Below are 15,760 nucleotides of genomic sequence, written 5' to 3' on the forward strand. Positions count from 1 at the left end.
GTATTTTTTCTACAGAAAACTAAAAACGTTTTTTTAATTTAATTTAATTAATTAATTTATTTATTTTTAGCTTAAACCGTTTTGAATATGATATGAATGCCTCTTTTATAAAAAAAAAAAATAGATTTGTTTTATGCGACCAAGTTTACTTAAAGTGCTAAGTTTTGATAAATAACATTTTCACCATTTTGAACTGTGGTTGCATAATCGTGCAAAATAAGTAGGTTTTTATTTATTTTCAAAAAGCTATTAAATACCATGTTGGTGACGTTGAATTACAAGTGACGTGTGCCCCCATGTGTCCGCTATGGTTGTGCTTTCAACGATGGGACGTGAACGCAACACGCACGCAGCTGACCGCCTGCAGGCTCCGCCCTCCTCCATGTGACATATGGAGCAAAATGGGATTCAGTCAGTGACTGGTAGTTGAAAGTGTTCAGCGGAGTCTTGATCCAAAGGTAAGTCAAGAAAATAACTTTCTTATAAACGTCCGTTTTGTGATTTAAGGCATACTTCATAAATTTGTGTAGATTCCACTGCTTTTCCTTTTATTTTTTATACACTCTTAACCAAAGTACATATTTTGCAAACTCGTCGCCCCCTGTTACATAAAACTCTCTGCATGGGAACTGCACAAAGTCCAGAGAACTGCAGAGCATAGCCTTTTTGTTTCTGCTGGGTCTGGGCAACCATTTACGTTTTCCCCAGAATCGTGTAACTTTTTTCTTTCAGTACATCTGATTTCATTCATGCACAATTTCATGCCACAGCGTGCAATATTAGCGCAGATGCACGGGCCTAAGCAGCTTTGTAAAGTTTTATGGGGTGTTATTTACCAGTATGTGGAGTATATCTGTGTACATAAAGAAGTCATTTCAGATCAATCAGTGTTACTGTGTCTCATTTCAGTGCAAAGATGCGAGTAGCAGTGATTGGAGCTGGAGTCATTGGCCTGTCAGCAGCTCAGAGTATATATGAGCAGTACCACTCCATAGTCAGCCCACTGACCATTGAGGTGTATGCAGACCGCTTCACCCCTCTGACCACCAGCGATGGAGCGGCTGGCTTATGGCAGCCATACCTCTATGATAAGGGCAAAATCCAGGAGACGTGAGTGCAGTCTCTATAATTGTTAATTCATTTTTTTTCTTCATCCATCCATCCATTTTCTTACACCCTTGTCCCTCAGTGGGATCGGGAGGGTTGCTGGTGCCTATCTCCAGCTAGCGTACCGGGCGAGAGGCGGGGTTCACCCTAGACAGGTCACCAGTCTGTTGCAGGGCAACACAAGACATACAGGACACACAACCATGCACACACACCCTCCCACCTAGGGGCAATTTGGAGAGGCCAATTAACCTGACAGTCATGTTTTTGGACTGTGGGAGGAAACCGGAGTACCCGGAGAAAACCCACGCATGCACAGGGAGAACATGCAAACTCCATGCTGAGAATTGAACCCAGAACCTTCTTGGTGCAAGGCAACAGCTCTACCAACTGCACCACTGTGCAGTTGGTTGTCATATTAATTCCAAATATGACACTTTTTCCTCTTTCTATCTTTAGGAAGTGGAATAAGGAGACCTTTGACTACCTGCTGAACTGGCTGAGCTCACCTGAGGCAGTAAAAATGGGCATATTCCTCCAATCAGGCTACAACCTCTGCACTGAACCCCGTCCAGTGAGTTCTGCTTTGATCTTGTAAAATGCACTACAACTCTGACCTTAAAGATAAGACATGGACTTGTTAGCCTTTTTTACAACAAAGAGCGAAGCTAAAATTTAATCTCCTAAAGATTATTTATAGAATTATTACAAGTTCATTGTCGGTCACAGATAATAGTTCAGCTACACTGAAGCACAGCTTTGTTCAGACTAACAAAATATGGTTGCCAGCAGTGGTTGGGAAACATAGATGCCTCTCTATGGGTCGGGGATACACACAGAGTTAATTGTGGTTCTATACACTCACACAGATAAGGTCATTTTTGTGTTGCATTTTCTTAGTAAACCTGTTTCTGATTCTAGGAGCCATCATTTAAAGACATCGTCCTGGGCTTCAGACAGCTCACAGAGCGGGAGCTGCAAATGTTTCCTGGATACAAGTGAGTTCCTCCAGAAAGAGCCATAAAAACCAGTCAAGCAGCCGTCTGCGCCTCTTATCAGGTTCCCAGTGTAACAGCAAATATTAAAACGAAGCCCATGCTTTCCAGTGGCACACATGAAGAAAATAAACTATGTTTTCAGTAGACGTGATTCCTGACACATAATTTGTATTCCAACTTTGTTTCTTATTTTCTAAATAGCAGATTATCATTAAATATGTTTTTTTTTCAGCTTTGGCTGGTTCAACACAGCTCTCATGGTGGAAGGCAAAACGTACTTACCATGGCTGACAGACTGGTGAGAATGTTACATCGTGTCAAATCTGCATTTTTTTCTTATTTTCTTTCTTTACTCCTAATATATTTGTTAATAATAATTACACAGTTTTATGTTGTGTAGCAACACAGCCAAAAGTAATTTATATCTAAAACTCTAGTTCCTATTGGAGTTTATTTTTATTTGCTTGTTTTACTGGTAACACTTTATTTGAAGGGGTGTGCAAAAGACTGACATGACACTGTGATAAACATGACATAACATCTGTCATGAACATAAAGAAGTCTTTATGAATGTTTATGACAGTTGTCATGAAGTGTCATTCGGTAAATAATGACACTTTAATGCAAATTTGCTCTAAAAGTTGCATTGAAAGTCCATTAAAAATGCCAACTTTGCATTAAATTATCATAATTTACAAAATTGTGCAAAGTTGTCATTTTTAATGGACTTTTAATGCAACTTTTAGAGCAAATTTGCATTAAAGTGCCATTATTTACCGAATGACACTTCATGACAACTGTCATAAACATTCATAAAGACTTCTTTATGTTCATGACAGATGTTATGTCATGTTTATAACAGTGTCATGTCAGTCTTATGCACACCCCTTCAAATAAAATGTTACCAGGCAAAGCATCGCAAGATTATTCATAATCTTGTAACATCCAAAGTTTTTCAATTCACAACTTTAAACATCAGTGCTAAAAAAAAGCATCTGCCACATCATGACACCCATGTTTCATAGTGGAGGTCAATATCAACGGCTTTCTTTTTGACACTCTTTTATAAAGACAGAATCTCCCTCCTGAGGCAAAAAGCTCTGCATTACAATGCAGTTTGACTTCTAAAGGCCATTGGTCGCACTAAGTTTTATCCAAGATAACCAAGATTATATTCATAAAATCACAGTATGTAACTTGTCACAAGTCTTGATTTCCACAGAGATCCTGCTAACGTTCAGACTTTAAAAAGACAACAACCTTTTTTGCAGGTTGAAAAAGAGGGGCGTCAAATTTTATCACAAGAAAATAGAGTCATTTAAAGAGGTACGAGTCAACTTTTTCATGTTTACGACTGAACGTTTTGTACTTCATGTTTGTTTATCATTTTACATATTCTCCATGACTCCTTTAGCTTTCTGATGCTGGGGTGGATGTGATAATAAACTGCACTGGGATCAGATCTGGGGAGCTGCAGCCCGACCCGGACCTCACACCAGGCCGTGGCCAGATAGTTAAGGTGAGCTGAGGACGATTTGAAGAGCCTGTGCAGACATTACAGAAACTGATCTTTTTACTTCATTTTCTGGCTTTCAGGTGGACGCCCCATGGCTGAAGCACTGGATTATTACCCACAGTACCAATGGTGGAGTGTACAATTCACCGTATATCATCCCAGGGTATTTCCAGTAACACACTGATAAGCAGTGGATTGCATTAGCACACTGGCATTACTTTTGCACCAGCGTTTGTCCTGGTCAACTTTTAAACGCCATGCCTCAGATGTTTTTCAGTGGGCAGTTTTACCTCATTCTTTTCTGGTGGTGTTGATTTGTGGCCGCAGACCTTGTTTGGGCTGCTTTGGGATTGTTGTGCAGTGAGGTCAGAAAGTCAGACCTGTTTTCTTCCGCTCACAGACTCTCTGTGTCTGCAGGAGCCGTCTTGTGACTGTGGGAGGGGTTTTCCAGCTGGGAAACTGGAGTGAGCAGAACAACTCCACTGACCATGAGAACATCTGGAAGACTGCGTGTCGGCTTGAGCCCAGTCTCAAGGTGAGCTGACGTCAGAAGGCCAAAAAGAGCCACTTTGTTTCAGCTGAAGTTAATTACTCATAATGAGCCTTCTGTGGCGAAGACACTTTTAATCTTTCTTCAGCCACTTTTAGACACATTTTTTAAAAAATGCAGAAATTGTCAGTGCGTCAAAATGAACAAATAAAAAGTCATGACAGCCAGATGTAGTGATTTGCAAAAGGATTTTTGTGATGGACCAAAACACATCATTCTGAAGGAAAACGAATGCACATTTTTAACCAATAAGATGTGAAAAGTGTACGCATCTGCATTCTGCCCGAACTTTGACTGGACCATTCTGACACATCAGCATGACATAATCTAAACCATTGTAACCCACTGCATATACTTTTGTGAGGTGTGGACAGAGTTGAGAGAAAAATGCATTTTTGTCACATGAGTAATGGCTACAGTTTAAATGTTTTTCACTGAAGGTAATGGGTTAGTTTTTTTTTTTGTTTTTTTTTCTCCGCAGCATGCCAGGATAGTGGAGGACTGGGCCGGTCTCAGGCCTGCTCGGAGCAAAGTCCGACTGGAGCGAGAGACCATACAGTCCGGTGGCTCCACAATTGAGGTAAAACTGAGCAGAAAATCAGCAACTGATTGTTGACTTTCTGCTGTCCAGCTTCATAAAAAACAACCCAGTGGTTCTCTCTTCCTCTTCTAGGTCATACACAACTACGGCCATGGCGGCTTTGGGCTCACCATTCACCGGGGTTGTGCTCAGGAGACGGCAAGGCTGTTCGGTCAGATCGTGACGCAGAAGGGCAAACGCCCCAAAGCTCGCCTGTAGTCCTGAGCAGGGACTGGGGCTCTTCTTTTTCCAAAATCCAACACCAGCACTCCAGGTGTTTTTGACAAAGCTAACATGTAATACAAAAAAAAATACTCTGTAGACTTTATCTGACTTTATCACCACAACCTGAGATGCCTTAGATAAATAATGAATTTGAGTAAAAAAAAAATTCAGTGTTTCACGTCTTTGTAACCTTAGTTTGTTGTAAATCCAGTGATTGTAGAATATAACATTTCTCTATTAATTTTTTAAATAATAATAAAAAATGACTTAGCATTTTTAAAATGTTTTTTATTGTAATATCATACACATTTACATCTAGTGCATTGACATTTAATGCTGCACGATATCTCAAACACTGGCGAGTCAAAGCATCTTGGTGGACCCGTGTGTGGTGATATCTTGTTGTCTGTTGGAATAACCACAGTCTGTCTCCATCTCTTTATCAGTTTCAAACAAAAGACAACAACCGAACTAGGTGTTGTGTTTTTTTTTGTTTGTTTGTTTGTTTTTACATCATTTACATCGAGAACATGACATCCAGTAAACGTTCACAGCTCGGGTCTATGTATGGGAGGATGCTGTTAAAAGTCTGGATCAGTAGAGGAATAGTTGACACATGAGTAATAACATCATTACTATAAAGCCCTCCATAGGCAGTCCATTTTGGCTGATCACATGAATACTAAGGCTGAATTTCTGGATTATTTGTCAACTTTTCATAGTCTTCAAGAAACAAAGCTTAATGTTTTATTAATGCACATGTCGTTTTCTAGAAAACCTTCCAGTCTTCTAAACTATAATTACAAGATGCAGCTGGAAATGTACTTTCAAGATAAAATGGCCAAATTCCTGACTTCTGTTGGGCCTGAAATTAAGTAAATATGTAACAGACTCTAACTTTTTCATCTGGACTTTACCTTCACTTTGTATTGATAAACCTTTGTCCTGTTGTATCATATTTTGGGGGGAATTAACACTTACAAAGTAGAACATGTTTAAGAAAGTTGAGATAGCAGCTCTATGGAGAGGCTGTAAAACTATTCATACCCCTTCAGCATTTTCACATTTGTTCACATTAAAATCACAAACCAAGAAATTTTATGTGACAGACCGACAAAGTATTACATATTTGTGGCATATAAGATAATGAGATCCCTGTTTTCCAAATCTTATAATAATAAACAATATAAATAGTGGGTGCATTTTTTTTTTTTTGCTCCATTTACTCTGAAACCTTTTATATGAAATTCAGTGAAACAAACTGGCTTCAGATGTTCTCAAATTTAGTGAATAGTAATTAATGCAATTTATTCTTAGTACAAAACCAGATGTCCTGTGAACGTTACAGATGTTTGCTACACTATAGGGAACACTAGTGACAGAAATCTTCCGGAAACACATGAGATAGGTCAGGGATGTCATGGAGAAGTGTTAAAGCAAAGTTATAAAACAAAATTCCCGGCTTTGAACATTTCACAAAGCTCTGTTCAATCATGTCAAAGTAGAGGACTGCACAACGATGGTCTTAATCAAAACGTATTTGTGTAGTTTTGTGAAAGTCATGAAATACATTTTAAAATCGGTATCGAGTTTTGATAATTCGTGTTCACAGATTATCTTCACTCAGTGGGACTGAGATTGAACTGTGTTGCAAATATGACAGCAAATATTTCAGCCTTGAGATGTGTTAAAGTAGTAGACGTCACCAAAAGACTGGAAGCTGAAACTACAGGGAAATGTGTCTTTACAAAGTACTGGCTTATGGAGGATGAGGACAAATTGATTTGTTCATTTAAACATTTTCAAATCATCTCTAGATGTTTCGGTTTCCTTCATAATCATGGGCTACTTGGTGTTGGTTTGTCACATATAATTAGAATATAATGTATGGAAATTTGTGGTTGTAATGTGAAAAAAAATGTCACGAAATTCAAGGAATATGAATAAGTTTGCAACATACTGTAAACTTTAAATCTGCCGATATTTATATGAGTGAACAGAACCATTTAAGAATAACTACACTTTTGGAAAACTCTCTCGCTGCTTGTGTTGAAATGTTGAAATGTAGAAATGCTTAGTTTCTACATTTCAAATTTCCTGTCCTCCACTGACAGCTTCAGAAAATCTACAAGTTTGTCATAGGTAAAACAATCACGTCATGATTAATCTTTCAAAATCACGATTTCAGTCATTTATATGTGCAGTTTATGTTAGGAAACTGATGAAAGTGAAGCAAATCATTTCTTAAAATTTCTGATATTTGCAATAAAATCAAGGGCTCCTATATAGGATCTGTATTTACCTTGATAACTGGGACTGTTCAGTGAAAGAAAGCGTAATCTGGTCAGTTCATCTGAGGAGTTATTTTTGTTCTTCAACAATACTTTTTTAAGTTAAAGTGCATTTCAGCAGGCAATTTCCATGTACATGAGATGATCGTGGTTTTTTTTGTTGCTAAGAATACTTAGGAGATGGTACGTTCAGTATGCTTTGTGTACTACAGAGGCTGCTTTTTCATTGGTTTCCTAAGTGGTTTTTGTCACCTACTCAATAGGTTGTTTTAAGGCTCTTTCTGTATGAAGATAGATTTCAACACTTTCACATCATTTATCTTCCCCTTTTCAGAAACCTTTCCCATTTTCACCATCATCTCCTGTAATCCTGAACATCGCTCGGTCTTTCTAATTCGTCCTGTGCGTACGTAGTTTTACAGTGGCAACCCTGTGACACCAATGGTGTTTAAAGACTTTACATACAGTAATGTGATGTAAAAATGGTGCTGCCTGGATCTTAGGAGAAACATACAAAAAGGGCAGAAAGCTGGCTTAGCTTTCTCCTCTCCTCTCATCTGGTCTCGCCTCCAGTTTGTACCACAGTGAGCATGTCCTCAACCCTGTGAACCAGAGCTGGAGTGTGGGATTTCTTCTGATCTGTGGCCCACCATCTCCTGTCCCCACTCACGGTTGCTGGACTCTTGCAGACCCCGACCTGTGGTTTCAATGGGCAGAGCGCAGGAGGCGACGGCAGCAAACAAGCAGCAGCAGCARTACACAGAGAGGGCCAGGTACACCGAAGACTCCAGCATCACCTGCAGAATGAAAGTCCCAGAAAACCAAGATGAATAAACTCATGCAACCAGTTCACTTCAAATAATCAATACTTTTTTTTTAAATTTAAGTGTTACCTGTGCAACAAAAGGAGTAATGAGGGCACCAACTCTGGCCATCCCACTGCTTGTTCCCAGACCCAAAGCTCTGGTTGCTGTTGGATAAACCTGCAGAAAGCCCAGAGAAAACAACCATCTCGTGCTCATCCATCACCCTGCTTTCACTGTTTCTCACAGTGTAAGCTCATACAAGAGTCTGCAAGGATATATTACCTCTGGAGTGTAAACGTAGGCCGCCTGGAAGCCTCCAGCAATAAATGCTCTGGCTATGAATATCAACACCGTCATGGATGCTCTGCAAAAGAAAAATGGGTGTCAAGAGGAGCAGATAAAGATTAAACAATTCATAAGACGTAAAAGCTGTATTTACCTGCCAACACATCCATACAGAGGGATGATGCACAGAGAGAACACGAGGAAACACAAAGCCATGGTCTTTCTCCGTCCCAATCGATCAATAGCCCACAGTGTGACCAGTAGTCCTGCAGGAAGTGAGCACAGTCACTAATCTTCAACACACAGAGGCTTTTGTCCCCTTTAAATGTGTGATAAATAATGTGAGCATTACTTATTATAGCAGAGAACTGACAAAGAAAATGATCTTTTGGACTATAACAAAACATTTATATATTTTGCTCTGCATGTGAGATCCTCTCCTTAAACTGCTAACAAAAACATACAGGTGCATCTTTTTACCTTAGAAAAACACTGAAAAGAATCAAGTAAAACTGATACAGACTCATTACGTACACACTGAAATTTTTCAAGAATTAATTTCTATTAATTTTTATTATTTTGACTTTCAGCTAACAAAAACCTCAAATGTCTGTTTCTTGAATAACTAGAATAAAAAAGTTGAAGAGACTATGACTGTAAGACTAGGGAGCTCTGTAAGTCAATGTCTCAAAGGAAGGGTGCAGAGTCACTGAATTCAAGTAGCCTGAGATCCAGTGGAAAGTTTCTGTTGTCAGTAATTATTTGAAGTTTCGTTATATCTTCTGGTGTTGCCACCATGTTGAAGCACAGAGTCTTCCTCGGCAGAACCACTGACTGACCACCTCCGTACGTCGCTGCACTGATGCAACAATTCATGCAAATGCAGCCCCAACCTCATATTAAGTGCATGTAACACTGTACAAGGGCATGAATTACCATAGCAACCGAACACTGAGGAGGGCAGAGATGTAGAGAACTACAGAGACAACACCTTGGCAGAACACTTACTACAGAAAAGTATATTTGTTTTATAATTCATTTACCACCAATGACAAAAGAAAAAAATATATATATATATATTCGCTTTTCTGCAAATTCACCAACTGCACAATTCTTGTTAAGTAAGTAGTGTAAGATAAGTAGTATTTCAAAGGAGCAGAAAAAATCGTATGTCCTTTGAACAATAACAATATTTGTTGTTAATCTGTTGCTAAGAGATGAGTGTGTTTACTGGTAACCAAGTGCCATGAAGTAAACATCAGATGTTTACTTTTGCAAAACTTACCAACTGTAAATTTATTTTGTTTAAGCAGATAAGCAGTATTTCCAAAGAGCTTCTGTTTAATAAACAATAATATTACTTGTCATTAATTTGGTGTTAAGACATAAGTAGTTTTTTTTCTGGTAACAAACTGTCACAAAGTATAATTAAGATTTTTATATTTTTGTTGAATATAAAAACGCAAATATAGCACCAATGACCAAAAAAAAAAAAGTAACTTTTCTGAAAAATTCAAAAACTGCACAATTCTTTGTAAGATAAGTAGTATTTCAAAAGAGCATAAGAAATCTTATGCTTTTTGAACAATAACAATATTTGTTGTTAATCTGTTGCTAAGAGATGAGCGCATTTTCTGGTAACCAAGTGCCATAAAGTAAACAATCAATTTTTAATTTTGCAAAAGTAAAAATCTATGTACTCACTCTATTGAGTACATCGTAGCTTACTTTAACATTGATGCTCATTTTTAGCCCTGTTTAAATTTCTTCAGAAATGTTCTAGTTTTTCTATGTTATTCTAACTTACACCTGCAAAAACTTAAGCTTATGTCAAATACATCCACCTAATTTTAGCACAGACGTGCAGTTAGAGCTAACAAGATGCTAAAGTAATCAATAAAGAAATAAAATGTATAAACATTTATTGAATTCAACTTACAAATATATATCTGAGTTAAGTGATCTCTTTTGCCAAACAGTATTCTCTGATGTGTTGCTTTACACTGTTGTGCATCTTTTTAAAACATTTTTTTTTATGTTTTTGTGTCCAAGATACTGCAGAGGAAACATATTTGTTAATAACAATGACATAGCAAAACATATTTGATTTATTTACCTGGGAATTCAGACAATGTAGTCCAGAGCAGATCTTTATAGTCATCAGAATTGAGATATTTACACTCCAAGCTGCATCTGAGCTCCTTTTTTCCGCCTTTGGGCACTAGAGGGAGACATTAAGCAGCAAAACGTATCTCTCAGTCCATGTCTTGACATGTTTTGATAATGCTTTTTGCTAAAACGCTGCTGTTTCTATTTGTGCGATGACCTCTCTGACTCACTTCCACATGCGCCTCCTTCCTGAAACAACTCTGTAGTGAGCAGCACTAGTCCGTAGTAAGAGAAGGCGTTTGCAAACCTGCACTGACAGAGATGCAAAATGAAATCAGACTCAGTGCCTGGCAAAAGTATTCATGTCCTTTTACCTTTTCCATGTTTTGATACGTGACAGCCACAAACATCAAAGATCTATTTTTTAGATTTTTAATTGTAAAAACTGTAGAAAACCACACGTCTTCATTTCCACAAATACTCATTACTTTGTGTTGCTCTATCTAGAACATAAAAATACAATGAAATACATTGAATTTTGTGGTCGTTATGTGACAAAGTATTTAGGAGTTTAAGGGGTGTAAATGTTTTTACAAGCCACCATGCATAGGCAATTTTTAAAAAATGATTAAAATAGTAAGCACTAAAATCCTGAAGCTTGAGCAGGTCTTGAAGAGGACACTGTGCTTGCTTTATCGTTTGTTTCATTTACCAAATGAACCAGAGCAGAACCGTGGTGCATCGGAAGTGTGACGAAAACAAGTCTCGGATCTTCCCCCGATCTTCCTGATTAGAAAGAACAGATACAAAAGAAAAAAAAAGAGATAAATGCCTGCATAACTGGATTACACAGCTGAGAAGAGTCGTTACTCAGAGCATGCATGTCCTGCACCTGTCTGGCAACAATGAGTTTCCCCAGAGGCATGGGGACGCCGTTCTCTGTGGCTATGCGTTTCAGAGTTGCCAGAGCCTTTTCCTGATTCCCCGTCAGCACATCATACCGAGCACTCTCTGGCAGCCACTGTGAGCACACACATGCCGGCAATGAGCATGTCATTTCATAAAGACGGACAGCCTGTTAAACTGCTGTACCTACGTAGCACAGAAAGGCGAAAATGAAGAGAGGGATGGTGGAAAGGCCGAGCAGCCAGCGCCAACCCAGAGTGGGCATCACAAGGATCGCCAACAGGACCTCAAACACTGTACCGATTGCCCAAAAGATCTAAAAAAAAATAAAAAAAATAAAAAATACAAGACACAAAAGTAGTTAAAGGGGAAAAGGACACTTGTTACAGTGTGACAGTCTGGAGCAAGTCATACCTCAATCAGCAAAATACATGTGGCTCTGGATCTCATGGGAAGGAACTCAGCATACAGCGTCACCCTTAAAAGAGCTTCAGTGTAAATACCGACTCAGCTCATTTGTTTCACTGTTGCTTTCAGGGCAGTGAATGAGGTACTTACGACTGAGGCGCCCCTCCTATACCGAAGCCCACCAGCGCACGCAGGACCAGGATCCATCCGTAAATGGGTGCAAATGCACTCATGAGGCCGTAGAACATGGTCCAAAGCACACTCAGAGTCAAGCCCTGTTGGTGGATATGATCAGTATGTTACTTATGTAGCAGATGCCTTTTTGTGAATTCGAATCACGTCGTTAGATATTTTCATAATCCTAAAATCTAGAAACACTGTCACAAGCACAACTACACAAGCAGTAACCTGGAAAAGTATTCAGTCCCTTTACACTTTTCTGTATGACCAGGAATATTGCATTTTATTGAGATTTGATTTGATAAATTAATGATTTGTAGTGTACAAGTGTTACCCATTGTCTGGGTAAGGACAAGCAGTCTTTACCCAGACAAAGCTCCAAGCTCATTCAAGTTGAACAGAGAGCCTCTACTAACAAAACCTGTTTAGCCCCAAGGGGTTTTAGAAGTACTTTCCACCTGGAAATATATAACAAAACTGTTGTCACCAGACCTAATTTATTAGTCATAAAAAAAAAGAATTTTAAAAAATGTATTGAGCCTCACCTCAATGTTTCTCCAAAAGGTGCAAAATGCTACAAAAATCCTTGTCAGAATACAAAAGATATGCCTCCGACTGTAAAATCTACATCTTGACTAAAACTAAAGTAGAACTGAATCAGCTGAAGTAAATTTACTCTGGAGGTTTAGAGAAATGTACCAAGCTGAACTGTCATTTTAGCATGATTTAGCCAAAAGGGCCAAATTTGATTTTTACCTTATAAGAGGGAATCTAGTCGAACAAAAGGAGATTCTTTCTGTAACATAGCATTTGGTCTTGACACTTCTCTTGATTATCATCAAAATGTACCCATTCTGCACAACATCAAATCAGTATAATGTAAAGAAAATAAACTGATTTGCTGTGTAGATTAACTGGAATCAAGGGATGCATGTTCAATCAAATAAAGTCTCAATAAAGTTTGGGACACTGGATGCTTCAGGGATTCTAAACACTATGGCAGTGAATTGCATGAATTATTTTCACAAGATTTGCAGCAGAACTCACCATCTTTCTGCCGTATTTATCAGATATGTTTCCCCAAAGAGAAGAGCTGATCATCATCCCAATGAACACCGCCTGCATCATTAATGGAAATAAGTATTTAGCATTTTGTGTGAGAAGGTTTAGTAGGTCACAGACAGTTTCACGTCTCTGCAGTCTTGGTGAATTTCAGTTTAATAATGATCATTAGGATATCTTTATAGCCTCAGTTTTATTGTTTCTGGGGTTTAGGTTTAATCTTTCTGTTTGAATCATGTTTAATTTTACAGTATTTAGATTTCTACAGGAGTCATTTCTATTAGCTTCCCTTACTTGCATCGTGTTAGCCATCTGCTTGCACTTCCATTGATATATATCCTCTTTGGTTGTCATGGTTATTTGTCAGATTCTCTGTTTACTTTTTATTTTGTAATCTGAACCTGCTTTCCAATTTCCCTCTTAATTTTCGAATAAACCCCAGTATTCTCATTTATTTCAATTACCAGCACAGTCATTAAGCGCTATATGCAGGATCACTCTGCAAACTTTGGGAAACTCCTACCGATGTGAGCAGTGCCACCTCAAGGCTTGGTAGTCTCCATTCACAGTGGAGCTGTGGGGCTAAGATGCTGAGTATCATCATCTCCATGGCATCGGCCATCTGCACAAACAGGGAACCAAGAGACACTCAGGAAATTAGTGTGGGAGTGGGCAACAACAACTTCTGTCAAGCTTGCATGGAGTTTGAGCAATTCTCACCCAGGATAAACCAGTGAGGATGGAGAGTTTCCACTGAAATGTGCCAAAACCTATGGCCTCCACAGCATCTTCTACCATGAACGTGTCTGAGAAAATGAGACAGATGATAATTTGGTAGTAATCTGAGTAAATCATTACTTTTATTGAACAGAAAAGTATAGGATTTAGAGAAAAGGAGCAGATTACGCACCGTCGGTTGGATTGGCAAACTCTCGAGGCACCGGAGCGCCTTCTGCCAGTGCCACAGACTCCAGATCAGCAGGCTCGGCTGGCCTGACCTCCTGCTCTCTGCTTTCCACATCTTCCTCAGATCGCGTGCTCTCACCTGTGCGACGAAAACGGACAACACTACCAACAAAAAAAACAACAAAAGAGTAAAAGATCATAAATTATTTAGTAAAAAATACTAAGAAAAGATGTAGCTTATTCGAAGAGTTTAGGTATATTCCTTTATGCAAAGACACATTTGTAACTGATGCTTGTATTGTGGTGCCAAAGTATTCAACCACAGGGAAAATAAAATGCCTCCTAGTCACTTTACTTCAAAGATCAACAAAATATATTGTTTTTTTAAACTAAATTGAAAAGATTGCAAGATTCCTTTTTTGTTGTTTACCTTCTAACAGGTCTAGAAATGATATTTCGAGGAACCACAGTGTCCATGATTTTGGAGCAGCAGTGACATTGCAGGCTACTTACCCACTTTTGTGAGTGTGAAAGAAATAATATCAACACCATGTTTTCTAGCTTTGCCTATAAAGTCTGAACTTTCTCAAAGAAAGTACTAAACAATGTCAGTTAAGGTAAAGTTGATTTATGACAAGTTCTAGCTATAAAACACAAACTATTTCATGTAAAAAAGAAACAGCAGGATAATTTGATTTCATATCAATGTTCGGTATGGTTGGTGTAAAACGAATTACAGCAGTAGACTTGGTTATATGAGACTTTGTTGGGTGTAAATCTACCAACATAATGACATTGTGTATAAATGATATCTAGACTTTCAAATGGTGCAAACTCCCTTCTGGCAAAACCCTATGAGAGGTTAGATACCCAGACAATAGGCAACATATAATCTTCCCCCACATACAAAAAATTGCTAGTTGCACTCACAAATAATAGAGAGCGCCTGTGATGTCTTAATCACAGTAATTACAGAACATGACCTCCAGGCTATGTAAAGCCTCAGGGTTGCATTTAAGTGTGTAAGAGGTCCATGAAGATGTCCTTCAGAATGCACAAATGGCAAAATTAAACCAGTGCTATTCTTTACTAACTATATGCGAATAAGCATATTTACAATCCACATTTTTAACAGATTTATATTTATAGCAGGCCTAATTAGTTGTTGAGGAAGAAGAATGCAGCTAGAAACCAGTCTTCAGTTTAACTGATTTAAACGTAGACGGGTTTATATAAACCACGTTATGAGTCATGACTGTAAAGTCGGCAGCAAGTCTAGATCAGTCAGTCTGCAAAACACAACAAACCGGCTTGTTAATAACTGTGTATACGAAAAATAATGTAAAATATCAGAATGAAATTAATCTTTATGAATCTAACACTGTCTTTGCAGTCTATACACTGATTTAAGTGTGTAAATCAGTGCTGTGTTTGAGGACTGCCAGGCTATTTGTGGTGAGCTAATGAAACAAACACGAAGCAGTCAGAGACCGACGCATCGGTCGCAATATGTGATTTAAAACCAGCCCGGCATTGATATATTAACTATGCTCTACTCACGGAAGTTGTCTCAACTGAAACAGGTCATCGTCCATTTCGTATGTTTTTTTAACGATGCTCCGTTTGGCCTCATCGCCGTTTACATTATCGCGACGGTCGGCGATTTCAGCACCGAGGAGAGCGACTCGGTCCGGGGCGTCTGCCGGCAGCCAATCAGAGGCCGCGCAGGATGAGCTCAGGGGGAACCACGTGACTCCTGATCAAAGTGGGGGTCAACACAAGACTCTGCAACCTTCACAGAAAGGGAGACGAGGACAGGTGTCCAGATTAA

General features: G+C 38.7%; 2 protein-coding genes across 2 annotated transcripts; one reads left to right on the forward strand and one right to left on the reverse strand.

Annotated features, from left to right (window-relative positions):
- Window positions 1–349: 349 nt before the first annotated feature.
- On the forward strand, window positions 350–5,447 carry LOC103470317 (D-amino-acid oxidase). Its single transcript, XM_008418673.2, has 11 exons — window positions 350–458; window positions 910–1,110; window positions 1,567–1,681; window positions 2,029–2,105; window positions 2,338–2,403; window positions 3,377–3,431; window positions 3,520–3,624; window positions 3,702–3,784; window positions 4,039–4,156; window positions 4,653–4,751; window positions 4,845–5,447. The coding sequence occupies exons 2-11, from the start codon at window positions 917–919 to the stop codon at window positions 4,968–4,970; spliced, it is 1,038 nt and encodes a 345-aa protein (XP_008416895.1). The 5' UTR covers window positions 350–458; window positions 910–916; the 3' UTR covers window positions 4,971–5,447.
- A 745-nt stretch (window positions 5,448–6,192) lies between these two features.
- Window positions 6,193–15,639, reverse strand: svopa (SV2 related protein a). The gene is made up of 16 exons (XM_008418674.2): window positions 15,490–15,639; window positions 13,934–14,091; window positions 13,744–13,829; window positions 13,547–13,645; window positions 13,009–13,080; window positions 11,932–12,056; window positions 11,788–11,851; window positions 11,564–11,689; window positions 11,360–11,488; window positions 11,180–11,253; window positions 10,698–10,774; window positions 10,475–10,579; window positions 8,513–8,624; window positions 8,356–8,437; window positions 8,161–8,250; window positions 6,193–8,064 (listed from the first exon to the last, which is right to left on the reverse strand). Exons 1-16 carry the CDS (start codon window positions 15,522–15,524, stop codon window positions 7,864–7,866), a joined length of 1,635 nt encoding a protein of 544 aa, XP_008416896.1. The 5' UTR covers window positions 15,525–15,639; the 3' UTR covers window positions 6,193–7,863.
- Between the last annotated feature and the right edge of the window lie 121 nt (window positions 15,640–15,760).

The sequence above is a fragment of the Poecilia reticulata genome, linkage group LG9 (genome assembly GCF_000633615.1).
Source record: "Poecilia reticulata strain Guanapo linkage group LG9, Guppy_female_1.0+MT, whole genome shotgun sequence".
NCBI classification, from domain to species: domain Eukaryota; kingdom Metazoa; phylum Chordata; class Actinopteri; order Cyprinodontiformes; family Poeciliidae; genus Poecilia; species Poecilia reticulata.

Bases quoted from the DNA above. Each gene is read 5' to 3' on its own strand.
- LOC103470317 (XM_008418673.2), top strand. From the start codon at position 917: ATGCGAGTAGCAGTGATTGGAGCTGGAGTCATTGGCCTGTCAGCAGCT. The intron at 1,111-1,566 runs GTGAGTGCAGTC...TTCTATCTTTAG, and splicing joins AAGGGCAAAATCCAGGAGAC to GAAGTGGAATAAGGAGACCT. The intron at 3,432-3,519 runs GTACGAGTCAAC...TGACTCCTTTAG, and splicing joins AAATAGAGTCATTTAAAGAG to CTTTCTGATGCTGGGGTGGA.